The 27,578-nt window shown below is 52.9% G+C and overlaps 1 protein-coding gene across 1 annotated transcript in view; it reads right to left on the bottom strand.

Moving 5' to 3' along the window:
* The window catches only part of LOC100903034 (inactive dipeptidyl peptidase 10), a 42,804-nt gene that overhangs the window by 11,720 nt on the left and 3,506 nt on the right, over nucleotides 1-27,578 (bottom strand). Inside the window, exon 2 of the mRNA XM_018639631.1 lies at nucleotides 2,275-2,389. Within this exon, the coding sequence (XP_018495147.1) occupies nucleotides 2,275-2,389 (115 nt within the window). The remainder of the gene's footprint in view (nucleotides 1-2,274; nucleotides 2,390-27,578) is intronic.

Genomic DNA, 27,578 nt, shown 5'->3' with positions numbered 1-27,578 from the left:
AGTTACCGCGGCCATCCGTCCAGCTCCGATCAGAATGATTGTAGCCGAATCGTCACGCGAGGCACAGAATTTCCACCGGAAATACGTTCGCCGCAACGCTCACGCAACCGCTCTCTTCCCAGAGCTATTCTCGGGAGCATACGCAGAAATACCGAATGAATCCAGGTAACGTGGAGAGACTCAGACGCAGACTCTGGTTCTGGCTCGCGCAAACTCAAGGCGTCATGATTCATGACCAATCATTGCGAAGCATTTCGATTAAAAGATAAGAGACTTCCTCGTCAATATCCAGACCGTCTCGCGATTATTTCTCGCGCTCCGGAACACAGCCCCCGCGATCGTCTGTCTGGAATTGTTGCCTCGATGCCGCTAATTCAACATCGGAATGTCATGAGGAGAATTTCAATTCAATTCTTGAACCACGACACCCAGTACAGATCGCGCTGATGCTGGCCTTTCAAAATGGCATCGCTCAAGTGGGTTGACAAAGAAAACAAAACTCCGAGCCCGGTATGCTCCTTGAAGAAAACACAGCGGCTCGGTGCTGGATGTAAATTATGGTCGAGCGCTGAATTATTTATGCAGGCCAAGTCTAATTATTTAATACTGCCGCGGTAGGGAAAGTTCGGCTCGTCAGCACCGAATTAGCCCATGGCAACCCATGGCGACATCCAGTCTCTCACAGCCAGCGCTCACGGCGACGCGGGGCGCGACCGAGCACGGGAATCCGGGCGAACAAGCGAAATAACGAAGGCGTCTCTGACGTTCAGGGAATTCCAGCCCGAGGTCCCTCGCTCCGCTAGTCGGTGTAGAGTCTCGCAGCTCCGTAGCATACGCCAGAAAAACGGAGGTGGATCGTACAGGTGCTGAAAATTGGAAAAGTAAACGGCGCGGCACACCAGATGAAATCGCGCCCGGCTTCGATTTCGGAGTCGTGACCGGGCGAAACCCGGAGCTCGAATGCGTTCGGAAACATTCCATCTCAGTCAGAGCGGCAATCTAGACTCCACGGGAAATTCCCAACGTTCGAACCACTCTCCGCAGTGAGTCTCCTTGAATCTGATGCATCGTCGCTTGCGTATCGATGAACTGTGGTGGAAGATGAGAGTTGAGACCGCGTACATAAAGCTACGATCTTGGAAGCGGTCGCCAGGGGCGAAACAGGAGCGGTAGCAGGTGAGGATACGGGTTCCTTTAGTCAACTTTCACCGCCTCGGGACAATTGATATCTTTCCGGTCTCCCTCTTGATTCATCCTTCTTTCGAAAACTCGAAGGTGCCGTCACAAAAGACTTCCACTCGCGTCCCGAGTTTCCGGCAGTTAATCAAATCTGAAAAGTAGGAGTCCACGGATTCCTCGCGAGAAACGAGTCGCACCTGCGAGCTCGAGTCTTTGAAGCAGGTATAGAGGTCGACAAACTTCTCGCCGGTCCATAGAGACGGAAAACTTTCCGTTTGTCATCGGTGCTCGATCCGCATTTACGGACCGCTTTTGACGATGACAGATGTCCTGGGTATCCCATGGAGGTCTAGTCATAACTTCGCTTGCGGAGGAGTACTCATTCCAGGCCCATATGACACCGGATGTCAAATTCGACAATGCGCCGCCGCAGTGGAAATACCTCGTATTCCATAGAGTGTGAATGCTCCAAGGAGGAGTCCCGATGCAGTCTCGGGAGCCGAAAGACCTCAGGTCCGTGACAGGATCCAAGAATGATCGAATAAATTCTCACATTATGAACCACGCTGTTGTAGAACGAGAAAAGATGTGCATTCATTGAGGCATTATCTATCTTCTGTTTCCTCTGACTTCCTCACGACGCCGGTGATCAACATTTCTCGGAACCGTTCGAGCCCCGTGGTTTTCAGGCATCCGCTCAATTGGACCCGAATCTCATCGTAGAGCTCCCGCAAGAGGGTCTTTTCGACGATGTTATACAAGCCAAATGAGCTACGCACTCTCCCGCCTCCTCGGATACGAGAACCGTGGGTATTCTTGGGGCGAACTCTGTAGGAAGCATCTGGTCGAGTGAGCTCAAGCCTCCCTCGTTCATATAAGTGGTAGAATATGCACCGTATACGTGTGTATGAGGACGCCATTTATAGAAGTTAGCCAGCTTCCGACCACCCAGCTCCTGGACGGAACCGGAGGCTGCAGCTGAATGGACAAGACCTTGTAGATGGGAACACACCGCTCATGACAATAGAAAGAAAAAGACAGCGTGTGGGGGAATTGGCTTGGAGACGGAGGAGCGAGAATAGGCAAGCAACTTACGTGGAGTGAGCAGCACGACCGCGGTAACGATGAGAGCGCATACGATGATGATGACGAGCAGTGCAATACCGATACCTTTGTAGTTTCGGCTGTCGGGCGCTGACGACACCAACTCCTGAAACAAGGTACACTCATTGGGTGTTCTTCGGGAGTTTTCTTCCCGCCAGAACAATTCTTCAAAATCGGCATCGATGATCGTCATTTTGAAGATATATTCATGTTCTATAATCGCATCAACAAAAATCATATTTCAATCAGACTTCGATGAGCATATCTGTCCCCGCTCCAGTCAGGCCTTACGGCAGTCCCATAGCGGGTCCCTTGGAAGCGACCATGGTTCCCATGACGGAAGCCGCATTACTTCTCTGTACGCATAGTGATAGGCGGTGGTAAAGGTACTCTCGTGATCGTCATTTGGTTTATCCACGCATGTCTACTCATGCTCGTCGATGCCAGCGCAGTCATGAGCCTTGAGGAGGACAATGACGAGGAGGAGCATCCAACACAATCGACTTCCGTTCTGACTGTTCAGGAGCTGCACGTGAAACCGGCGGCGTCGGAGAATGAGCGATCGACATGAAGCTCTGAATTAGGGGCAGAAGGGAACTCCGGCAGAATCTCTCGCCGCCGCCCGCGTGCTTACGTCTTCAAGCTCTCGACCCAGTGTCTTATCATCGTATTAATCTGCTCTTCTATGAATTGCCTATAGTTTCGAAGTCCTTTCGACCGTTTCGGAGGCTACGCTCCCAATATAAATAAATGCCTACAGCGTCGCTTTTGGGCACGTCAGGGGCGTTCCACGACTGGACCAGAGAAAAGATTGCTTGAAAAGCGCCGGCGACTTGGTGTTCGCTGCATAATCCCAAAAACAAACGAAGACTATTGAAGACTAGCTGCTTGGCAGTTCACAGCTGATCAGGACTCTATTTTATGTACGTCGGGCTCCTTCTCCGGCTCCCTAGCAGACTGACTGAGTGAGCCTCTCTCATGAGCCGCCTGGCTCCACTAGCCCTGGCCTGCCGATCCGCCTTGAACTGGTATAATAATTAACGCACTCTTCCTGCTTGCACGGCCAAGGTGGTTCACCCGCTCATCAGTTGCCTAATCGGACGACCTTCAGAAGTCCAACAGAGACCAGTTCTGGAAGACCAGGGTTGAGTTTCGGGACCCTTCCTGAGGTAGCCCTGAGACGCAACAAGTTGGGCCCGATTCGAGGAGCTTGTTTGGGTTTACCTCGATTGATCTGTCACCGACGACGCTTCAAGCAGCGGCAGCAGCAGCAGGAGGTCACTCGGCTGCGAGCGAGAGTGTCCAGCGAGAGCGTGCATTTCAGCCGACTTGTCAGCTACACGCAAGGCTCTGATTCTTCCAGCAGATCAGAGATCGTTCATACTGTATCACGGAGTGCTGCTGCAGTGTGTCCGTGTTCGACTCACGAGTGGTCTCCCGAGATGAGATCAGGGTCGACATTCTGCAGGAATCGAACCCTTGATCGGGATCAGCCGCGTCGATGGGCTTCTCATCCCGTTCGTTTCGTAGCTGCCCCGTAAATGAGTCAACCGTCGCCACGTGCCGAGAATCTCCCTAACGCTCCGTCTACGCTACGTGCAAACGGCGACAAGCTTAATTAATCTAGGTATATACGAGCTCGCGTTCGAAGTAACTCGAGCTTAAGCGAATATTCATGTTTGACCTCCGAGCATACGGCTCCGGCGGTGAGTTGAGCATCGACGCGCGAGGCTGGATTCGTGCGATAATAGTTGGAAATGTCATCCCCGGCCGGTCTAGAGCTGCGACGGCGGCGCGTCGGTAGCAGGTTGACCGTCGTGGGCCGCATCGACGGTCCACCGACAGCGTTGTCGGTGTATAAGCTCGGGCCCTTCGCTATAAATAGTCAGGTCCCGAAAGCGCCTTCATCCCGTTTCATTGAGTTTTTGGTGCAGTTTTCTCATCCTTTCCCTATATTTGCGTAGGTCCCTTCATGTCGTTGAGCCGGGGTCTCCCACAGGCGACTCTACCCGGATGCGATTAATACGACGGTCTAGTACTCGACCCTGGCTCCGGGACTCGCTCGAGAGTGACAGCTTTCTGAGAAGAACGCATGAAGAATCACAAACCGGCAAGACATTGACTCGTCACAGGCGACTATTACCCCTGGACTCGAGCGAGAGAACGAAAAACAAACGAGAATTCAGTAGTTAATCGAGTTCGCCCACCTCCCGCTTGGAATCACTTGCGAAGCGGCTCACGTCCAATCTGATCCGGAGTCAAACATTCAATAATTAATAATTCGAGTCGGGGGCTGAGCATCTCCGATTGCAACTCAAACAAGCCTCGAGCGCTCCGATTCCGAGATCCACCTGAATATCCACCGTCTCAAACACGCGGAGCGAGTCGAACAAAGCGAGGCTTTTCCCTGTCCTGATTAACTCCGATGATCGATGAACCGGAGCGACCAGCGATGTTTTCCAGGAGCATATCCCACGCAGGGGAAAAATATAGCCTGTGGGAAAAATTCATCGCGTATGCCGCGCTGGGCCGGACGGGGCTTGCCGTGTGGGTTTGGCGGCTCGACTGGAAATTCCAGCTGGGAGACGCATGCGAGAAAAGCCTCCCGACAGTTTACGGCGCTGTATGCAGCTAAGGATCGGGTTTACGGACACCGAGAGCTACAGTTTCATCGTCTCGATGCTCTCGAATAACTCGACATGAGAGCATGTCATAGCGATATCCGTGGATACGGTGGTTATATGCGAATAATTTATCGCCGATTGTTCCCATTAGGCGGAGTGCTTGAACCTATATCGCGGTTAACTATCCAGCGCGCGGCCGGGTCGGCATGGGCGAGTCCGATTCCTACAAGAATCTTCTTGGATTTCAGCTTGGCTCGGGTCCACAGCGAAAATAACGATAGCCGTCGCTCATGCGAGCCCGAGCTTCGGTCGCTCGAAGCGGCTCGAGGGATCCGGCGGTGGGCACCCTGGGTGGAGCATTCGAACACCTCTCTGATCCTTTTCCATAACATGTTCTTCCCATCTTCTACACGGACTTTGGGAGCTCGGCCAGCTGGCTGTGCTTACCCTTGCTTTCTAGGAAGGAGACGAGGATGGAAAAAAAATATGATGAAGCTGAAGCCTGCCCGTCAAAGAGAGCTTTGCGAGTGGTCTCCGAGAGGCAGAGTGAGAGCGGGCAAAGAGACCGGCACGGATTTCTTTCATAACAACACACGGGGAACACGGAACAATTCTGGTGAGCCGAGACTCTGGGTTCGCCCGTCAGAGCTTCATGCACGTTAGCTTAGATAGAGCAGAACGCCAACCATGTCTTCACGGTGTCCTCTTTCGAGCTACCGGGTCCTTGACAACTCAAAAACGTCTCCGGAGAACGAGGTGCTGTCCCAGCAATTTATGCCGTCTAGCTTGCTCAGCCGGTAAACACCAATAACACCCGGCTCGCTTGTACATATATGAATGCAAGCCGCGCATAATGCAAATACCGAAGCTATGCACATCGTGCTGCCGAGGCACAAAAGGAGTTCCGGGGTCAAGGCCTCGCGTCGGAACGGTGGATCGAGTTCGGATCCCTCGTTTCCTCCGACGTCGCCCTGAGCCCAGTTTTGTACATCGCACCGTACGCGTGAACTGCGCCGTTCGAATGAGCTTCCTTCCGAGAGATGGATTCGACAAATGGTTCCGGAGCTGGGAGCACCAACCCGATGACGGCTCGGAGGCTGCCTCGCGGACTGGTGGGGCTGAACGAGGGAAATCGTTTTCTGGTCTTTTGTTCCCTTGTCTATGTTTTCCGCGTATCGGCAGTCAGTCGACTGCGGTTTCACGGTCGACCTCGACGATGCTTGTCCACGTCCCGGACACGGATTTTCCGCATTCATTGATTCCGATCTCCGTGAGGTACCGTCCCTGACTCAGCCCGTCGGGAATCTTCGGTAATAGCTCCCCGATACTCGCGAGCGCGAAGCGAGCCTTTCCATTGCTCTGACCGAGTCGCGTCCCGCACGCTTCGATTCGGGCTCGCGTACATCGCGGTGATTCTTATCGATCCGAGGTCAAGCATCTAATTCTTAGAAGGTTCGGTAGCCCTCGGCGAACGTCATTTTCCTACATCAGGCGAGCCTGAGGAGTCGACTGAATTCGTTGGTGGACTCATGCCGATCCTGACCGGAGTTTGCTCGGATAGCGAAAGTTTGAGCGCGCAATCGCGGGACAACCGCCCTGGGAGTCGGAAGGCAACCGCAGATCGCGATTTCCAAAGGGGAAGGTGCGTTCACGGTCCGTGAAGCCGATACGAGCTTTCGAGGTCTGATGTTATCGACGGTTTGTCGTTCTATTCTCGCAGGATCTCTCACTGCCGGTCGCTTCTATGTGGTGGGATAACCGTTCTCTGCTCTCGATTCGCTCTCGTCGAAGTCGAGCGTCATCTGTCAAAGCAGATCTCTCAGAACACCAGCCGCGGCATCGTCTGACGCAGATTTCACTGGGAAGGTAGCTCTCACTGTTTTGGTTTCTTTTCGTCGCGAAACGAGCTAAAAACCTGGACGACAAGGATTCTGAACCCTCGTGATACCCTTTAATGCTTACGGATTGTCGCTCCGGACTCAGGTCGGTATTCTGAATGGATTCAAACCGCATGTTATAGAAAAATGCAATCCAATACATCCGTACCTAGGACGAGTGCGTCCTCCACGGGATACCCTATGGAGGGAGTATGATCCTCTAAATGAAATCAATGAATCTGTTCTCTCAGTTGAGAAAAAAAATTATCGTCCCCAGCGACGGGAGATCAGTCCCACCGGAAGAACTCCGCAAGTCTCCTTCCAATCGGAGGGTCGAGACTTATTTGTAGAGTCTTTCCATTTTCGATTTGGGGAGTCGGGTTCGCATAGAACGACGTACCGGAGTCGGCCGCGAATTCCGACCGTGCCGGCGATTTTCCGAGTGACATAACCGCGAAACTTCGTACGAAACACTGCGTTGAACTCTCCTGGCCAACGCGATTCTCTCGGGGAGTCGAGCGTCGATCGGAGACGGCGAAAGGGTAAAGTTCGAGGAGAAAACCGAGCGATTCTATTCTAGACAGCCTGGCGTCAGCGCGCTCTCATCATGAGTGGCGAAGTTCGCCATCTTGAATTGGGCAAAGCCGCGAAAGTTCCATGCTTCCCGAGAATTCCGGAGACTCTGACACAGCTCGATTACCCGTGAGCCTCCATCGCCGGCAGCTGCAGACGTAGGAGAAATTCGCACGATACGCGATTCGAGGAATACAATCGGAAAACTCGAGTTGATGAGATTTATTGTCGAGGGCATTGGATTTACTCGCCATGTCTTGGGAACAGAGCCCGTTGAGGCGTTTGAATGATCTGCTCGTTGTTTTGCGGGAGTGCTCTGCGCGTCTCGTGTGGTCTCTGCCGTCAAAAGTTCGGCACTGGCTTATCTTCACTGGAACAGACAGTGGAGCAGACGAGGACATGTGCAGTCGAGGAGACGGCCGGGATGTTACTTCTACCAGCGCCTTTGTACGTTGTCTCCTGCACGCGACCGCGTTGCACGCCCATTAGCGCTCACTTGTCCCTCTGGGTTTCGTCTCTCCCTGAATTCTTTCTTTTAGGTAGAACCAGCAAGTCGCTAATCATGTCCTATAGCAAATTCTTGAGACACAAGCGTGCCCCGCGCTCGCGGATATTAATTAGCCTGATACATGACTCTTAATTAATCCCCGCTACATTACCGGGAGCTTTTGTTAGTTCCGCGATAAAGGCGGGACCGGACATCCTTTGAATCTTTGAGCGAAAAAAAGGGTCTTCATCCAAGGAAGAATGCGCTCTGCTGCGAGAATGCGCGGAAACTCTTCCAGACGGTCAGAGCTGATTAGGCCGTCGATCACATGATCCTCGGCTCAGCTATCCGAGACGCAGCCGAGCCTCCTGATATTTCAAGTCAGAGATTGGTGAAACTCAGTCGAGAACCCCAAGTCGACGGGTAGCTGACGCGATCTCAACTCACCGAGGATGAATTTCTTTCCGTCTATATCGTCCAGTCCCATGTATGTTCCTGTGAATCGACTGTCGCAATCGGTCCAGCGAGGGTCGATTTTTTTGCCCGAAATTCATCAAAAACTACGACTTCATTCTCCTCGGAGAATTCTCGTCGTTTTCGCCTTGTTACGAGGCCGCTTGCGCAACCAGTGGAAAGAAGTAATTTCATGACCTTGAGTAGCTAGAGAAGCTTCTCCGTTCACAATATTCTGGGTTATGAAGTTTCTGCGTTGGAGCACAACGTTCACTTTGTGTTGGGCAAGCGCAAACTTCCCTCCAATGAGAAACTTTCGAACGACCTCAATGAGTTCTTTCGATTCGCAATGCTCTCATTGTAGAACATACCGTCCGCAATGGAACGCTTTTTTCGCTATTCATCCTATCGCGGCTCTTCGGATTTGTCAGAAGCCGCCAAGGAACGAATCGCAACTCCCGAATAAGGTCGATGTCAGACGCGAGCTGCCTTTCGCACGGCGCAACTTGGAGCTTTGTCCACGAATAGCCTCCGAGAAAACTCGGAGCTCACCGAGCGGGCAGGTAGGCAAAATTGAGCTCAGCGAGCCCTACGAGCTGGAAATTCCCGAGACGCGCACTCGTTCGCGAGTCAGGATATTCGTCCTATCCCCGCTCTGCACTGGTCAACTTAGGGGCGCATGCGGTCCATTGTAGTTTGCTTTTGACACTTCGAGCCCTTATCTCTTCGGAGCGGAAGCGGTCGACAAGCTTCTCGTGAAATTGACCGTAGTCTTCGTTGCTTCGTGATCGCTTCGGAGGTCGCTCGGAGTGAGAGGGAAGGCGTTCATATCGCATGTTTTGTGTCAAGCCACGGAATAATCCTCATGGAACGCGTCCGGGGGTGAGCGAGAGAGGCGAGAAATCGGATCAGAGAGAGAGATACGCTCGTGGGTTTAGAAAGCTCAACGGCGTCCATCAATTATTGCAACTAGGCATGCTCCTGAGGATTTACGTGAGCCTGAGTATTCTGAATTTCAACGTGTTGCGTGGCGAGCTCGCTATCCAATGGACCAACGGACGGTTGGGTTGGTTCGCCAGCTCGGTTTGGAAGTCGTCCTTTGAAGCGGTCGTCGATGGGAACGATCGCTCGTCACGCTCCATCGATTCCTGCTCGATTTTCCTTATCAAATAAGACCAGGTGTTCGGACAGTCCGTGGGGGCCGAGTCGCCTACCACGACGAGAGTTTCCCCAGCGTCCTTCGATACGGAATCAGTCTTCAGCGTAGGTGGAGCTCTTCGGGCACGCAGCTCTAGAAATAATTCAAATTGGTCACTCCTGCGACCGGAAAGGCATCCGCCGCAACTTTCTACCGAGGAAGGACTTCCAGTTGGATGGAGTGGGATCAGGGAAGCTATCCCTACCGATCCCGGAGAGAAGGGCTGATCCATCCGTCGTGTCGGTGGATAGAAGATCACACACTCAGATTGACCGAGTCGCACTTTCCCGTCGAATAGGAATAACTCATGCGAATAAGCTACGGGACGGGTAGTAGCTAGTCCCTATCGGCTAACCGCCGAAGACCTTCGACTCATGACTCCGATATATTTGTTGCCAACATACCCCGCTCACGAAAGCCTCCACGATCAACATACGACAATCCACGAGACAGTATCCTCGTGGCTCAATTTCTCCGGGTGCTCATCGGCTCCGGTCTTTGCGTCTACCGAACGCCCGTGACCAGATCAATAACCCAGATTCAGCCGATTCCTACGACCAAGGAGTCGACTCCGGGGATTTGGCCTCGAATCATCGCTTGCGGATCTCTGTGAGACCAGTGACGCGAGAATCACGTCAGGCGGTCACATTTGTAATTACCCCGTCCGGCGTCGAAACGGCGATGTTCTCTAGGTACGGTTGTGTCTACTCATCCAGCGCGAACGCGTGCCTGGTGCGCAATCGCACGGAAAGCACAGGGGAGCGGTCGACAAATCAAATGATGCGGCCTGAATCGGTCGCCTAGTCCCTAGGATCGCGGTGTGAATCTGTAGGCCGACCCTTTCGATGGCGATCTCCCCCTTGACGAGGGATCGTGCGTGATATAATGTCACGGACCCTTCTATTTTCAAAAGCCTCGATGGCTCGACGAAGCCCAACTAGAGCACGAATCTTCGGGAGCATAAGCGTCCAACGCCACAGACGAGCTTCTATCCCGCTCCGAACCTTGTCGGGAGGTGTCGGAAGCGAGCTCCGTGGGCTCCTGGTCAAGAAGCAGACTGTCTTATCGGTCTCTAGAAGTTGTGAAAGGTGCGAAACCGCTCAAGCTAAACATAATCCTGAGGGACACGTTCCTTGACCACGGAATACCCTCGACGGTAACCAGGAGACGGAAGTGCTCGTGCCATCTCTCCGCAACGGAGAGACGCATTAATATTTAATCAACGAATCTCGAATTTTCTCAGCAAGCTGAACATCGAGACGGCAGGAAGTTGCGTACTCCCTTCGGTATCGCGCTTCCCGTGAGTTCCCCAGACGATCCTCGCCGCCAATCATTCATTTGGAAAGGCGGACGATCCTCTAGCGGCGCTAGTAGAGCGCAAGCTAGACCGACCACTCCATCCAGCGAGGGTCCCAGTCCGTCTCCCGGGAGAAAAAAAATCGACAGGGGTCTCCAAGTTCTCCATTTCTCCGAGAAAATGTCGCAGGTCCGATCCGGACAGAGAAGAATCCAAGATTTCCTTCGAGCAGTTTGTCCCGGGCGCATCCAATGAGGAGAGTTGCCTATTCCCTATGTTGGATGATTGATCAATTGATCATCGATTCGCCCATTGTAGAGCCGTCTAGAACACACATTGTACGGGGACAATGGGGCCACGGGAAAACCATCATCACATGATTCCCTCCGGAAAATTTCCATCGCTTGGAGAATGAAAAGGTTGTCGATGCTCGTATCGACTCGAGCGGCCCGAAATCGCGCTTCGCGTAGCGTCCCGCGTGTTTGATGTCAAATATGCGAGCAACACCTTAAACGAGCAAGGGCGTACCGCTACCTGAGCTCACTTCGAATCCGGAGGACTTGAGTGGTCCATCTTCAACGATCTACGGTCGTCTCGAGGCGTCGGAGACGACCGAGGCTCCTCAGATGAATTCGACAGGAGGAATGCCGGCTCAGGAGGGGAGATTTTCGACGCGCCCCATCGTGAGTTTGTCCAGCTCGCAATTCGACGAAATGAAGTAATCTCGGTGAGCTCTTTTGGGGAACTTTTCTCCCGACCATCGACCGCGGCTCGAGAAATTCGATAACAGATCATCTCGTTTACGTTAAACGTACGAGGGACGGAATTTCGATGGCGAATCGATCATTGTTGTTCTTGCTGTTTCCTTGTCGGCTCTGCAACGGTGTAATACTTCTGGTTGATGCTGCAGCTGGTTGAGTGCAGAACACTGTTAAGACTCTTCGAGACGCTGAGTGCAACAGGCAGCAGCATCGCAAACACGTTCGAACTCTGGTCGAGCACGTAAGGCACCGCGGAATCGTGTCGGCTCCGCGTACATCTCGTTCTTCTCTCCAATCGTAAGAGAGCAACGTCAAACGGTCCGCTCCGAGACGAGCTCTGTATCATACACAGAAGCGTTCAAACTAGTTCAATTTGGATAATGGCTGTCTGCCTCAGCGTAGACGAAACTTCCCGGAGATGTTTCAGGATTTTCAAACTGTCTTGATTGGCGGCGGCGATTCCTCCTTCAAACACTTTGGAAGACGTCATTACTGGATAGCTGTGTAGTAGCCCAAAATCGTCTGCATGGCTGTTCTTCTTAACACCGGGGCGGAAGCTTGCCGCGGCTAGCAGGGACGTTTCTAGGCCGGGGCGAATATTACGTCAAGACATAAACTTGGGAAGAGGGAGGTGGATTTTGTGCGGGATGCAGCCGGGCCGAGTTCTAAACCTCCGTTTCTGCGAAGGAGCCGAAGTTCAGTCAAGCGAAATTCGAGGAGATGAGCTCGAGGGCTCGTTTGGAAGCTCATATTATGGAGACCGACGACGGGAAATGGTGATGAAGCGAAAGAGACCGCGCAGAATGAAGAATGCCTTATGCAGTGAGAACACGAAGGATGATAATTGCAGTAATTCATGGGAGCCCGAGCAACACAATATCGGATGGCGGAGCAGAAAGTTCCCGACGAGATTGGTTGAAGTCGAGGAACAATGATTGTGGATTCCCTTCCGAGGAATAGCATCCTCGCCGGTACCCCTCACTGCCGCACTTGTGTAGGTAGTGGAACAAATCTTCGGGGAATACACCGAAAATCGTACGAACGTCTGCGCAAACAAGGATTCGACTCGTCGCATCAGTCCACACCGGTGCGCGCCTACATCGCCCCACGCCCTCATGAGTCGCGCGTCTGCCCAGTTTTTGCGTCCCGAAGGTATCGTGTGCGACAATGCAGTGTATCGCGTGTTGCACGCCCGGCATCCAATGAGGTGAATCATTCCGGGCCGATTCCAAAATGAATTCTAAACAATAGGACATCGGAACTCAATGGCGACACAGCCCCTCGCATACGACGCCCCCACTTCCCGCGCTTTCGCGAAGGAGTGCCAACAACGGGGACGTCTACGTCGAAAAAGTCGACGGCCTGAAGGAGCGTTGGGGCGTTCCGCTGGTATGACAGAGCCACACCGGCGTAACATCTGTCGGGGAATGAAAACCCCGCCAGCCTTCAGCCGCAAAGGGTACCGCTTGGCTCATAGAGCCGCTGGCTTTCATGTGAATAAATGTCGTCAGAGCCTAATTGGAGTCAGGGATCAACTCTTCTCCGTTACTCCTCGCGTAGGTCTCAACCAAAATGAAAGCTTACGGCTTGATACTTGAAGCTTGTTCTTCCCGCTCTCAAAAGCTCGTCCTCTTCGTACGCTTGTCACTCCGTCGCGAGAAGTCTGCCGAGAAAAACTGCCAAGTTGAAGGACGTATCACGTATGGTACCTCCGTTCTCATATTTGATCCAGGCACAGACGTCCAATATTGACTCGGGAGCCTCGACGGCCTGGTCCCTTTAGAGTTAGAATGGGGTCTTAAAATGTAAGGAAAGGCGGCCTTGGATACCATGCGGCAATATTTCGCCGCTGTTCGGAGGCTCATCATGATAGTTTGAGGCGGAAGGGATATTCTCGAGACCCGTCCGGCCAGCCTCCGAGGCGCCAGCGGAAACTTCGTCGGGAAAGATCCATGTCTCAAGTGTCTCAGCGTAGAATGTTTACGGCTACCATTGCTCGCTCCGTTCTTTGAGAATTCCTCCGGTCGCTATTGTTCGCTCCGTGAGGAATGAGCTCCGTCGACCCGGCCACCGCTATTCTCTTCCGTGTTGTATTCAACGTGAGACGTGCATATGCAGAGAGTAAAACGGTAAAAAACGACCGACTCCTTGAGGCGAAATGAAACTTATGAGAAACTGCGGCGCCTTACGAACCTCTGCTCCGTAGGGCATGGCGGGATTCGGAGGTTTTTTGCCTTTGATACTCCCTGCGTCGCTTTGCGTCATATTGGCACCCGGGCTAGAAGACTTCACACCGGAGACCGATTTGTTCGATTCGAGAACGCCTCGGAGAACTCTCACAGAAAACCCGAAGGTCACTTCCCGCACTCGACGCTGGCACTTTGCACGAAATCCCGGAGCGTGACGTGCACAATTCGGAACCTCCCCGACCAACTGTTGCTCGGGAGGCGACGGCTGGAAGTGTCGCAACGTTGGTCCGAGCCTGCTCGCGGGAAAATGAGCGCTCTCGAACTTCCAACCTCCTCCACGCGAGCCCGCCGTTGAGGGCGCGCTTGTCGTTTGGGAAAGAGCTAGCTCGCAGCGTGTTTCAGAAGACAACTGTCAAACGTGAACCAAAGGCTTCGAGGAAGAGAGGTCTAATTTCCCCTCTCTGAGCACGGGGAGACATCGGTGGTAAGCTTATTTTTTTGCATAGGAAAAAAACAGGAGAATATTGCTCAGTTAAGAAACTCGGCAGACTTCGCTCCGGCCCGAAGGTGGAGCATCCACGAGGATTCAGGGAGGCTGGAGTCGCTCTCGGCCGAAAACCCTGCTCGAGGATCCGCATATGCTGCATGCATACGATGATGTCGACACCCTGGTCGCGTGAACCATAAATTTATTCGACATCAAACGCGGGGAGCCTCACAGGGTCGATATAAACAAGCACGGGCCATTGAGCGTGAGCATTATCAATTCTCGACCGAGCCGGTAGATGATCGATAGAGCTTCGATGAATGATGAATGTGGTATCCAGCTCCAAATCAAAGGTCAAATACCACATGTAGAGGGACATCCCCGTTCGACGGGGGCGCGCATCGGGCCGCTCGCTTCTATGTGTGCGTGGGATCTCGCCGGGTGAACTTGTCAGGTGCGTTCAAGCTGGAGATAATCACGCGAACACTTGTTTCCGGACTCGCGTGATCCCGTATTGTCTCAAGCGACCACGAATCACCCTGTAGCGCGACCGCGCGACTCGAGCGGGAGACGGATTTTCTCGACGAATTCTTTATTTAATGGGATATTCGGATATCAAAGATTCGAATCTCGACCGAGTTGCAGACCAGCTCTGGCCGTCATTAGCCCCGCGAGGAACATAAGAGGAGCCGCACATGAGAATCCCTGAGTGGCGCTCCATGGAATTCGATTTTGCCTCTTTTCCAGCGTCCATCATAATCCATGAAGTAGCGAGCCGAGAAAAAAATACCTCCGAGAATTGGGTGACCATCTCCAACGTTTTCAAAGCTCTTTCCCGGTCATTGAATCGGGAATCCGATGAATCGCAGCCACATCACCGAAGTTTTTCGCACTCGCCGGCATGGAAACGAAAGAGGAGAACTCAACATCTGTCCAGCCCTGAAGGCTCTCCGTTTCGCTGGAGCCCTCCGTCACGCTTCTGGCGTTTCATGAGCATACGAGCTCGTTTCCCTTTCATGCGACGATCCGATAGTGGAAAGTGCGCGTTCACACAAAGATGCTGGATTGCCGGCTGACATGATTGCGTCGAACTCTGTCATTCGGTCTGCTCTGCGTCCGTTCGTCGGTACAGCAGCCCTACGGAGGACCGCGCGGCAACGCAAGCCGCAGTTTGAGTGACTTTCGAAAAACCTGTGTAGCACGCGTTTCGATCGGGAACCCAAAGCTGAGTATCTAATGCTCCAGTGCACGCTCCCCGACCTCTCCTAATTTCCGGCAGAATTGCTCGCTGTGCCGCGTGGACGCTGCGCTCCCAGGCGAAAACTTATCGCGGAGCTCGAACTAAACAGAAACACTCGAGTGAGCTGCATCAGTGTCCGCCAACGGACAACGGTCGCCCGAATGACTACTGGGAGTGGAGAACTCCATTTTCGGAACAAAAGCATTTCCGATGGCTATGATCGTTCCGCGGGAAGAAGCAGTAGCGAGATGAAGCGGTTCCGGCGCGGATGGTGCATTGCACTTCGCAACGCACAAGCGAACTGATGCAAGGCCTCATTCTTCGGAACAGAGTCATCAGCGAGCTCGACGTAGAGGAGAAAAGCATTCCGAAGAGAAAGCTGATCTACTTGCGGCGGCCAACAGATAGAAACGCAGATGGATGAGCATTTGGATAGATACCTCTTCGTCCCTCATGGCCGGAGTTGGCACAGACCTGGTCTACGTCCGCCGCGGCGAATTCACGAAGAACCTGACGAAGACTCGACGAGGGCTCTCATTGAATATTGGAGAGGGTGCAGTGAGTACAACCACGACGGTAAACCAGTGTCGCCGACTACCGGAGCCGAAACGATCCGCGATGAGCGAGCCCGAGTTTCGGACTCGGAGTTCGAATCAGCAACAGCAAGTCATTCTTTCGTTTCCGTTGCCAGTGTCACGGCACAAATAGTTTTCATTACCAAAAAGAACCCCAGAAACCAAGCGACGAGTATGTCCCCCCCCCGTCGGAATGCCCCTCATCAAGATAAAATGTGCGCGTCTTTGCTCCACGAACGAACTTTTGTCCAGATGTCGGCGCTTCTCGGAGTCGGCTGGAGGGGGCAGACATGGGGCATATGGGATGGGCGGGACGAAGAATTTTTTTTCGAGCGTGCGCTTGAAAACAGCCACAGACCAGTCCACTATCCCCAAAGTGGCTGCGCCGATGCGCGCAATGTCGCCAATGGCAACGCGTGATATCACGGGTTTGCGGCATTAAAAAGAATTCACGTGCTTGCGTGCTGTCCAAGCTCGGGCCCGTGTACTCCCCCTTCCGCGACAGGCTCAAGACGTCCGCCATTCACTGGGCCCTTCTTCGAGAGCCTTCTCGACGCTCAATCCAGGAGGTGAAGTAACAAGCCGCACGGTTTTTCCGTTCGTTCTACGCGGGTCCGGCGCGGTTGGACGACCTCTGAGAGATTGGCTTCAAACATCACCTCTCCTCCACAGATCTCCGAAGAATATGGTGAAGGGGGGCTTCACTGAATATTTATTTCTCCGCTCCCTCCCCTTCTGCCCGGGTTCGGGTGTCTTGTTGCCGATGGATGAGCTCCCCAATAAGCTCAGTCAAAGAACAGAAAACGAAAAAAAGATAGGAGAAATGATTCCTTGGTAAGCTGGCGTGTAATATCATTGAATGGCGCCCGAATGAGAAGCATGATATCGTCGACGTCCATGTATTTCTTCCTTCAGGATCCATTCGAATACGGGCTTCGGAACACGCTGAGCTCGCAAGCCTCGTGGCGACCTCGGTGAGAGCTTGCGCAACGACTTTTCCGCGGCCGTCTGCGGTGCTTCTCGAAGAGACAATAGAGGGCGCCACGTTTTTCGCTGCGATTCTGAGACGGACGACAAGCGCTGTCGTCGTGATTGTAGAGAGCGAAGTCCGCTTCATTCGAAAGACACGGGCCGAGTCGAAAGCAGAACTCCTAATTTCTCAGAGTTAGACTCTTGATAAGCTCGTCTCTCTTCTTTATCCCCTGACACCGCGCTTCGCGCCGATTCACGGTCCCGGTCAGAGCTGGGAAAGCTCTCTGTGGCGGCCACAGGCTGCCTCGCAGGATGATTTGTTGAGAGAGCTCGGCCCAAACACTTTCTCGCACACAATCAGCTGGACTACGAAGCGGGAAGGAGTCACGCGAAGAAGCCATTCCGGAGATCTGGATCAGCGAGCTGCTCGTTCGACTCCGTTTTTCCCTCACGGGGAAAACCTTCCCCACTCTATGTACGGAGCCGCAGGATCTCCGGCGGGCCTGGGAGACGCGTCTCAGATGTCAGATACGAGAATCTCTACACTAGGCAGACCTGGGCCGTCTTGGAGTAGCTCCATGAACCTTTGAAAACTCCCATGGAATCCAGATTCTCTGCTCACACTCGATCCGGTGCAATATTCGTCGTTTATAATGGAATGGTTCCTCCTAGTTATAATTGAATGGTTGACTCGTCGGCCAGACGACGATTCATTGGATACAATCGTCCCGAGCGGCATCGATAGACTACGCGCGGTGAGCTCAGCAGAACCACAGCGCGTTAGGATCAATCGCGTGGAAATAACCGCACCGATTTGCGGTGCCTAAGAGACAACAACAGAAAGCGACGACGAATAACGACCACAGAGAGCGCCGCCGGGGAGGACTTCGTGTAGTTGTTGGTTGGGAAGTTCCCTCGTTCAGAATTACAAGCGATTGATCCTACAATGGTGAGCTCGGGAGAACTTTCGAATTATTCTACCAGTTGTTGGGGCGCACTGGCACGCGAGGGAACGACTTGAGGGACAAACGAGCGGTCGAACGCCGGAACGGACGCCGCGACGTCGCAATCCCTCTAGGGCAGCCCATTGGCTCCAGGCCAACAGCTCCCATTTCCCCCATCAGAGTGAGGAAACAAGCGAGCCAAGCAAGGACCTTTGGAAATTTCGTCACGTCCCTCCGAGATCGAGCGAGCAGGTCGGTGAATCCAAGCACGGGATTTCACGCTCGCTGTCCAGCGGGAAATTTAGACGGGGCCCTGCTTTGTATCTATCGAGGATGAAAGAAAACTGAATATCGATTCCGAGATAATTGTGATGATGGCCGGCCCATTCTGGCTTGAGACCCGAGCCGAGTTGTCAGGGAACACCGTATCAATTGGCCGCGGATGAGAGACCGAGCACCGGAGTGCGGAGAGCCCTGCTGTCTGCAGAAATTGTGGATTCTCCCTCCGCGATATCATACGCCCCATCGCAGATCAACAGTCACACGTGACGATGATTTCGAAAACAGATGATACAAGCGCTACCATTTATACGAAGAGCTATTTATATACAGCGGGATCGATTGGACGGGAAACAAGGTCAGCGGAATCCCCAGGGTTGACAGGGAGGATTCCGAATACTACTCCAACAGTTGGAATCCTATGCGGGGCACGAGATCAATCGGTCCGATATAATGAGCGAACGATACATAGGCTCGTGGACAAGGGCCTGACCAGGCGTTTTCCATCCGAAGCGCGGAGGGGTCACCCTGAGCAGCCGACCCACCGACCGACTGGTCAGCCGACAGGATGAGTGACCGTCCGATTGGTCGGATGGCGTGCCTGTCTGCCTGCGAGTCCTCAATTACTTAATCAGTCGACAAGTAGCGCTAACAACTGGAGAATCCATGGTTCCCGCTTCGAAAAACTTCTACGTCTCCGCCACGCACGAGGCCAAAGAGTCTCTGGTTTTTGGAGAAAATTCTACGCCAGCCTCGGCGCGATCGATGTTGAGTTCCACGTAGCGCGCATTTAAGTTCAAAAGTGGAGCTCCATGATAAACAGCGAGCCTCCCGTGAAGCGTGACGCACAGCATACTGCGTAGAACCGCACGTTCTATACACGCTCGGTCGCGCACAAGTCCACATAAGCATGCATTGGAAGTATCTGCTGAGCGTTCCGTCGCTGCAGCTGCGATTCACGTCGCATTATGTTTGTTGCTAGGAGTCTGCTCCAGTTTTCAATTTTCATGAGATTCGCATCTTCGGCAATTTCCCGACAGAGCTCCATCGTCGACGTCCTCCGTATCCGCGCGCTGGTCGCTTCGGAATTCCGAATTGGACTCCAGTATGAGTCTTCCTCGGGACAAAAGCTGTCGTAACCTCGCTTACATCAGAAGCCTATCAAGACGGAGAATCTTCGTCCTGACAGGCCATTGTCGCGTGACCCGAATCGACCATGACCTACTTAGACATGAAAGACATTCGGAAATCCGGTGAGCCTTTCGATCAAGAATAGCCGGAGAGATTTCGAGGGGATGGGACAGATCATCTCGATTGAAACACCATAGGTCGGTACTCAGGCCTCACAATCAGTCGAGCTCGACCTACTGCTTCATAGGTCCCTTTTGGTCCTCAGGGAGGTTCTTCCGCTCTCGATGGAGGTACCCATGGTAGAATACTATGGGGTCAGAACAGTCAACACCTCTCCGAAACAATTATTTCTCCGACTCGCGAGGAATTCGGTGGAGGGTCTGCCGCTGGATGGAATGTAGCTCAATACGATATTGGTGCGCGGTACCGTATCCGTTGTGAGCGATAGGAGCCTGCTGTTCTGCATAAACGTCGAAAGTTTGGAGTCATCTGATCCAGGAGCATCGAGTAACGAGATAGATCCGGATCTGCTCGGTAGTGGTGCCTTGTCCCGATAGAGTTGGATCCGTCCGATCTCAGTTCGGATCGTGGCGGAGCAGCCACGATGGCCGATCCGAAGCACGTTCCCCCAGCACGGTAGCTGCTATTCATCTGCATTCGGCGGACGCTTTTTGAATTCTATCTCTGTTGAGTTAAAATGTTCGGGCCTATTCGCCCAACGAGCTTGAAGAATAAACTTATTAGCTCGACGTCCCACCGTTTCCGAAGCCTCATTATCCCGCGAGCTAATAATCAACGGAAAACTCGATTTTCGATCCGGATTCGTTCATCAAGTTCTCGAAAACGCTCGTCATAAATTCAGAGCACTGCGCTGCTTGATGAAATTCTATCGATTGGTACTAACTCCAATTCTGCGAGGGTCAGCGGGGAATTGTAAGAAACCGACTCGACTCTCACGTGGATTTCAAAGACGCGAAACGCTCCGTATACATACACGTTGAGGCGTCTCTCCATAATTCACAGACACGAACGTCTTCGTCATGAATCTCATGGAGCATAAACCCCGAGTGAAGAAGCTCTCGCTAGAGCTCTGTCGCCTCCTGTACATGAACCTTGGAGTTCCACACACACATTTGAGTCTCTGGGGAATCGCGGGAATCCCGCACAATCGAACGTGACTCGGAGATAAATGGTTGCTTTCCGAGTTCACTCGCACCGATGTCATCCTTCGAAGAGGTGACATCAATGCGGCTCTCGTCGGAGCAACAGACCGAAACTGCGACTTCAGAAGACTTCTTCCCCGACACTGGATTCTCTATTCTGTCGCTCCAACTCCCAGGACTTATTCAAGGATCCACTGTATTTATTCGAGGAGCTGAAATCGCGCATCGTAGGCAGGCTCAGACAGAGATCTAGGAAACGAGGATACCTCCACGAAGCCATGTGCAAGCCCGCCACCGACTGACAAATTGGTCGTGTTCCGTACCTCATACGTATGTACGTTATCTCAACGGAGTCGTGCCTCCTTTGCATGACATCATTACCCGGGGGTCCACCAGCACTGTGGCAGACGAAAAGTACAGAAGAACGACATTACTGGCACGTCGAAGCTGTGACGAAATGTCTATCAATCTTACGTTTCCCTGCTGCTTATTTCGAGGATTTTCGGGTGCAAAGGTGCGGACAAGCGGGAGCACTGTATTCAGACAGAGCGAGTCGCCCAGGGGAGTTGAGTTCTGCTTGCGGGCATCGGCGCATACGGGAAGTATTCAATACGGATAGGTATAGCTCGGTTCCCGCTCCTGGATATGCTCCCAGCAGACTCTAGGAGCTCCGATTGTGTTCTCAGGAAGTCGAATTTCCGGGCAGAGAGTATGTTTCGTTTGCCACTGGCTGAGGCAGTGAGAAGGCGCATCATCGCTAGCGAGAGTCTGACGGGTCGTCGAAGCGAAAATACTGAAGTAAATTAGAGAATTTCATTCACGACCAAAACACGATCTCGAGAAAGCCTCTGACTGACTGAGTGGGTCCGAGACGCGAAATGGAGGGAAATGAATTTTATACGGTCGAGTGTTGAATCGCTACGGTCGACGGCGAATGTTTGCAGCGAGAAAAAACTTCACGGGCCTCTCTCGTAAAGTGTTTACATCATATCGACTCAGCTATCTCTCTCTCTCTGTTTATCGCAATGTCTATCTGGTTCGCTTGAGCCGCTCGGCTAGCCGATCGGTCAGACCACGCGCTCAACGGTTCTTGTATTTACATATGAACGCTGGTCACGATCAAGGTCGCCGGTGTCGTAGATGACAACGTGGGCACTACGTCGAGCGGGGCTTTGACACCGCGAATCGTCAGCTGTATTCGATTGCCTCCAAATCCGTCAGGAGAGTAGTCACCTGCAGCTCTTTCCAGGTAGTCTTGATCGAGCAGATTTTATAAGTTGCTATGAATGTGGGAAGCAGCGCGAGCGAGATTCCGCTCGCCTCGAGTCGTAAACAACGGATAATACTTTCGTTGAACTTCATTCGACCTTCTCACAGTCGTTTGACTGATGGCCCCGATGCGAAACCGACGCTTACGGTGGTCGCCGGGAAGCACGTCAGAAGCTCTCCGTTTCTCATTGGATCCCAACCTCGTATAATCAATTGATTCCAAATTCGGTTCAGCGATCAGCGAAAGCCTCGCGAGTCGAGGGGCGTGGATAGCAACCATTGAATCCGCAGATATTTGAACCATTGACGACACCTTTCGTATGCAGCACGGGACTCTGAACACGAGAATTCCGGGATGCACCGTTGGGCCCGAGTTATCGTTTCTCAAAAGACCAGATCAAAGAGAATTTGACCCTATGACCGAACCTCTAAAAAGGTTTCTCATTAGCACAGAAGCCTCGGGCTACAGAAGAAAGGGGAGAAGCGCCTCTGTAATACTTCCGCACGAGTTCCCGGCCTTGAGAGATGTTGGCCATCGTGTCGAACTTTCTCTGCTGGGAGTCCGCTCGGATCGGACCCGCTTAGTTCGTCTGAGTTGCCTTGCTGCGGAGAATGATCGCGAAATTAAAGTTCGTCTCGAACGCAGCTCCGACGTTCTTCTGTCGTTCGCGAACGCGTGCTCAGATTCTTCAAGGAGTACTTGGAATGGAATCCTTTCGCTGACAATGAGATCGAGGGCGACCCTACAACGCCCATTCGACAAATAACCCACACGAACGAGTTCGATGCTCATGTCGACATCGGGAGGGCACTCAAAGATCTCCATCAACAACGGATCTGACTGAATAACCTCTCAGCCGATGACATGTGGGAGAGCTGCATGGCGCAAACAATCTTCCCGGGACGTAAGATTGACTCGGTCGGCTCAGTCTGAGCATAGTTTATTATTCCACGCATATTGACTGCGGCGCCATTCGACGCAGAGCTCTGGACCTGATCGAGGAGCATTAGCTCCAAACAGGTGTTGGCCTCCGAGTTCCCCTCGCTCGACTACTAGTCCGTCTCTCGGTGGGAGGGGCTGTGAAGAGATTTTCAAGTAGGCTTTGCTCCGGATCACTATTGAAGCTTCCCTTCAGGCGTAATTGAGCTTATTCAGTCTCTCGACAACCGGCTACTCCCTGAGAGCACACAAACCTCAGAAAAAGCCGTTTGGTTAGTTAGAGAGAGACTCCAAATGCGCACGCCGACGCTCACTCCGGATCCTTTGCTGATGAATGCTGCAGGCGAAGAGACAGCGGCGAGGCGTCATTCCTCATTGTTGAGTCTACCCGCTCGCTGGAACTGACGAGTGCGCGTGTCCCGAGGGTGCGGCGTTATTCCGACTGCTCTCAGTTTCTGTCACAGAGAGAGGGAACACACGACTGTCTGTATGCGACTCGTGCGCAAACCCGCAACGCGATTAGGCGGCTACGACTCTCGAGCAGTTTCTCTCTGCTCCGTGAACTCTCTGCTGACGGTCGCCCTCACGAACAATTGAAATTCGTAAATTCGTCTCATACGAAGTCCACCGCTGACCGACGGGCGTTTTGTAAACCCCATTCCCCCGCAAGCTAAAGGAGGAGGATCGGGAAAACTCTATCGTTCACCAAACCTGGAGCGAATTTCGATTCCTTATTAGCGACGAGCACGTTCCGCGCGTTCCAAAGACACGCTTCGTTTCTTGAGCTCGGCCGTGGAGGATCGAGCTCGCCGCATCGTCCTTGCCGTGCTTGCCCACCCGCTCAAACGTAATTTGGAGAAGACGTTCGCACGCGGCCTCGAGGTCGACCGCTGGAGAATGTTTCCGATTGCATCGGGAATGAAGTTGGTACCGATCCGAGAGCTTTTCGTGTCCTACTTTGTTCTGGTTTCCGGACGGCGCGGGAACATTCCCGGTGGCGAACCACAGATCAGACACCCCATCAGATAAGGAGAGACGATTTCTTAGACTTCCGTCTTGCGAGCGGGCGGACAATTGTACCGGTGCGCGAACCAACCGGCAAGCGAGCGAGCCAGTCAGCCAGGCGGAGGGCTCCCAGATAAACCTCGACGGGGAATTCCCCCGGGAGGAAGAGGCGCTCGGTCGGAGGACACATGCACTAAACGAATGTACGATCTCATCTGGACGAGCATCGCAGTAGCTAGCAAGCTCGTGAGCCTACCCGTTGGGGGATCTTTTCTCCCCGAACGAGGAATTTCTGTTTTCTGGATCCTTCTCCCGTTCGAAGCGCCCGCAGCAGACTGCCGGAAAGCCCGGAGACTACGATGACGCCGCGATCTATCATTTACGACAAGCACGTGCCGCGGGTTAATCGCCGTGCTGAGGGCAGATGCTCTCGCCTGCGGTCGCTTGCGTAGGGAGAAGGGGGGAATTCGGGGGGCTTACGAACAATCATAACTAACGCCTACGCCCATAACGCGTTGAATGCGCTGCGAGAATGATGGAGCGCCGGAATGAGCTACATATATCAAGTTCAGAAAGAGAGCCAATGGAATTCCCTAAATTGTTTCTCCATCCACAGATCGCCCATCTCCGGATCAGGGATCAGATGCGCGAGAGCTGCATCAACGAGCGACGCGATAAACAATTTCGTGCTCGGGACCAGCAGCATACGAGCTGAGTGCACAATGGACGACGGAGTTCTGGTATATTGCACTAATGGCAGCTCGTAAGGGACATTCGACACGCTACGACTGGAAGGTCCCTTGAGCTCAACGACGCGTCGCCCAGTGCTCGCAGTCTCGAATGGACAACGTTGTCTCCAGCTCTCGAAAACAGCGTCCGGGTCTCCGTCGATGGTAGCTCTGACTGCCTCGACGACCACCGCCGCCGCCGTCACCGTCATCAGTGTGATGGCGAGCGAGGCGTAATGACACGTATCGGTCGTCCGCTGGTTTCGTGACAAGCTCCACGATCAGAAGACCGAATAACACGGGAGGTAATTAGTGCGGCCGAGACACGGATCAGCGATGCATTGCTACAAGCTAATGGTTTATTTATAAGTGTCGCTTTTTGTCGACAAAACTTGAGATCGTCCCATGAGCACTTGACTCATATACATCGCCGAGCCGGAGACCGGGAGGGGGTGGGGTGGTTCCAGCTCGAACATGAGCGAAGAGGAACATACGATGTGCCTGATAATGCTCCTACCTCCCACCCAGGGGTCGCTCTGTATTTGCCCGGAAGCGTCGGTGCTCGACTCTCAGATGAGCAGTGCAAATGAATTTATCCAGTACCCCGAAAGCGACCTCGGGAGCGACGTCGAGAATAGTGGAACCACGAGGAAGCACGGAATCTCATTAGAGCAGATGGGACCGTTTAAATTCGCGCTTCTTTGGGAGCTGGTCCGACAAACCGACCGACTGAGCGAACAAGCGAACGGGCGAGCAACCAGACCGACATATTCACCTCTCTTTGATTAAAACTCTATTCTCGTTCCGACCGAGAAAGCTTCCGACCGCAGACACTCTGACAGTTCAAGTTCAATCAGTAGGTCAGTCGAAAGCGCTCGAGCTGGTTTGCTGCCTTGCTGAGGGTTCTGTCACGGGCGGTGAAGTGCTCGGCTATTTATACGAAGACTTCTCATGAAGAGGAAGAGGTTCGGAAGGGAGCTCGGAGAGAAAAAGAGAGAACTAACTCGAACCTATTAGAGCGGCTTTACAGCGAGGTGGACCCGCGTTTGCGAAGAGCAAAATCTACCTGCGAGTACCCGAACAACGGTATTCCTCGATCGATTCCATCTCCGGACAGCTACGGTTCCTTCTCCCGAAACATCTTGGCCGAGGATACGTCTGTCCTCGATAAGACGAACTTCATGAATTCATGTGAGCGCGCACTTCCCTGCTCGGAGGCTCGGGTGTCCGCTCGGTCGACGGGACCTTACGCAAGACACACGCCGAAGGAGGAAAGCGAGGCTGCAGATAATCAGGAAGGTGAATGGAAGCTATTCGGCTCCAGCTCTCAATACGCGTCGCTAGCCCGTTCATTTACACACGTCCGCACTCCCCGACTCGATTATATTCATCATCGACACTATCGGGGATGGGGGGAGCTGACGTCTCCGGCATGCGGAGGCGGGGGACTTTCGGTGGGATGACCTCGCCGAACTCCACCTGTGATGATCATTGACTAGACGGCCGTCGCGGAACGACCCTGCCGGCTATGAGAATGATGCACCCTCTGCTGCCGAAGGTCAAGAGCAAACACGTCTTCATAGTGTACTTACACTATGAAGCTCGAGATCGCCGGGTATCTATTTTTGACTCGTTCGGCCAATATCACTCAGCTTGTTTATATTTCCATCATATCACACCTTGAACCGCTGACGCGATGTCAACATGAGGAGAGAATCATCTAATCATTGGCGGACAGATCTACTCCGATTTTCTCACGGATAGGGGATCAACCGGAAACCTCTGGTCACCGATGATCAGAAGATTTTGTCCCGGAAAGCGGATCCGACAAGTGGAGGAAGGGAAGCATCATTCTTATCAACGGTGAACTCTTCGCTAAGGAACATGTTCATCGCCGGATTATCGGATCAATTGACGAACCTATGTTGAAGTGTCACGAAACAATGCCACGAAACAAAAGTGCCACAGACCGGCCCGCTATCGGTCTGTGGCTCGGAAACCTCTGAGGAGCCTCCGCGAGCCTCCGAAACAATGAACTCTCACTACCGAAGACGGACTCGAAGAGTGCCGAGACTGTTCTTCGCTTCGAAATTGTTTCTTGCTGAATTCGAGGATTCACGATGAAGAGTTGCAGCGTCGCAGCCCTTGCCGCCGTCGAGGAATAACCCAATTATATGAGCTGTCAAGGGCTGAATGGGATCGATCGCAACTCTGACTCCATCGACTCGTTCCATGGCATCCTTCTTCCTTCAACTTCTCCGCTCGAGCGCTCGGCTGCCGACTCGCCCAGCGAAGTCGACCCGACTTTAAATCAGGTCAGAATGATATGCTCTCCTTATAAAACTTCTAGACTAGCCCGAGGCGTTGGGGACTATCCCTAAAACTTCATTCCGCTCAGATTGCTCTTTGTCTGGTCCTAGAACGCCTACGAGACCTCGGATGAAGTCGGAGAAAGTTGTCTCTACCCTCGCACCGCTTCGGTAGTTCGCTGATCAGTTTCTTTTGGAGAGTCGACAGTGGGGAAGTCTTTTCCGAGGGATTTGCTCTCGGAGTCGGACTGTCGAAAATCCCCCGGCGTTGGCGGAGGGATCCAACCTCCCTTCTCATTGTGTGTAGGCTTTGAGAATGACTCCCCAGCCTGAAAAAGTGTTTTCGGTTCGCCGGTCACATGGACAAGACTGCGGACAGAGACTCTGCTTCTTCTGGTGAAGGAAAGGGGGGGGGGTCTGCGAGGAAGATCGCCGCCCCATTGAGGGACGAGTCGAGCGGGTCATTTCCTTCGGAGTACCTACTGAGGAAGATATCTCTAAATCAATCTGTGAGCATAATTCCCCGTCCTTACGCGTCTCGAATCGTCCTCAGAGTCCAAAATCGTTCTCGATCCCTGGATCTGGGACGTGACCCGACTCGTGGCGAAATTCAGTCTAAATATGGATTTGGTAAAGAATGTCGAGACTGAGAAAAATTTTTTTTAAGCCGGAACGAGAGCTAAGGGAGGCGAACTCGAAGGCGGAACCTGACTAGGGAAAAAGAGAGGCTTCGTCATTGCTAGCAGAGCGCTTCTCCGATCCTCAAATAATAGTATCGGGAATGGGATCTCCAA

This window comes from Galendromus occidentalis, unplaced genomic scaffold (genome assembly GCF_000255335.2).
Source record: "Galendromus occidentalis unplaced genomic scaffold, Mocc_1.1 scf7180000077448, whole genome shotgun sequence".
NCBI classification, from domain to species: Eukaryota; Metazoa; Arthropoda; class Arachnida; order Mesostigmata; family Phytoseiidae; genus Galendromus; species Galendromus occidentalis.
The sequence above is the reverse complement of the archived record's forward strand: the minus strand, read 5'-3'. Positions and strand labels throughout refer to the sequence as shown.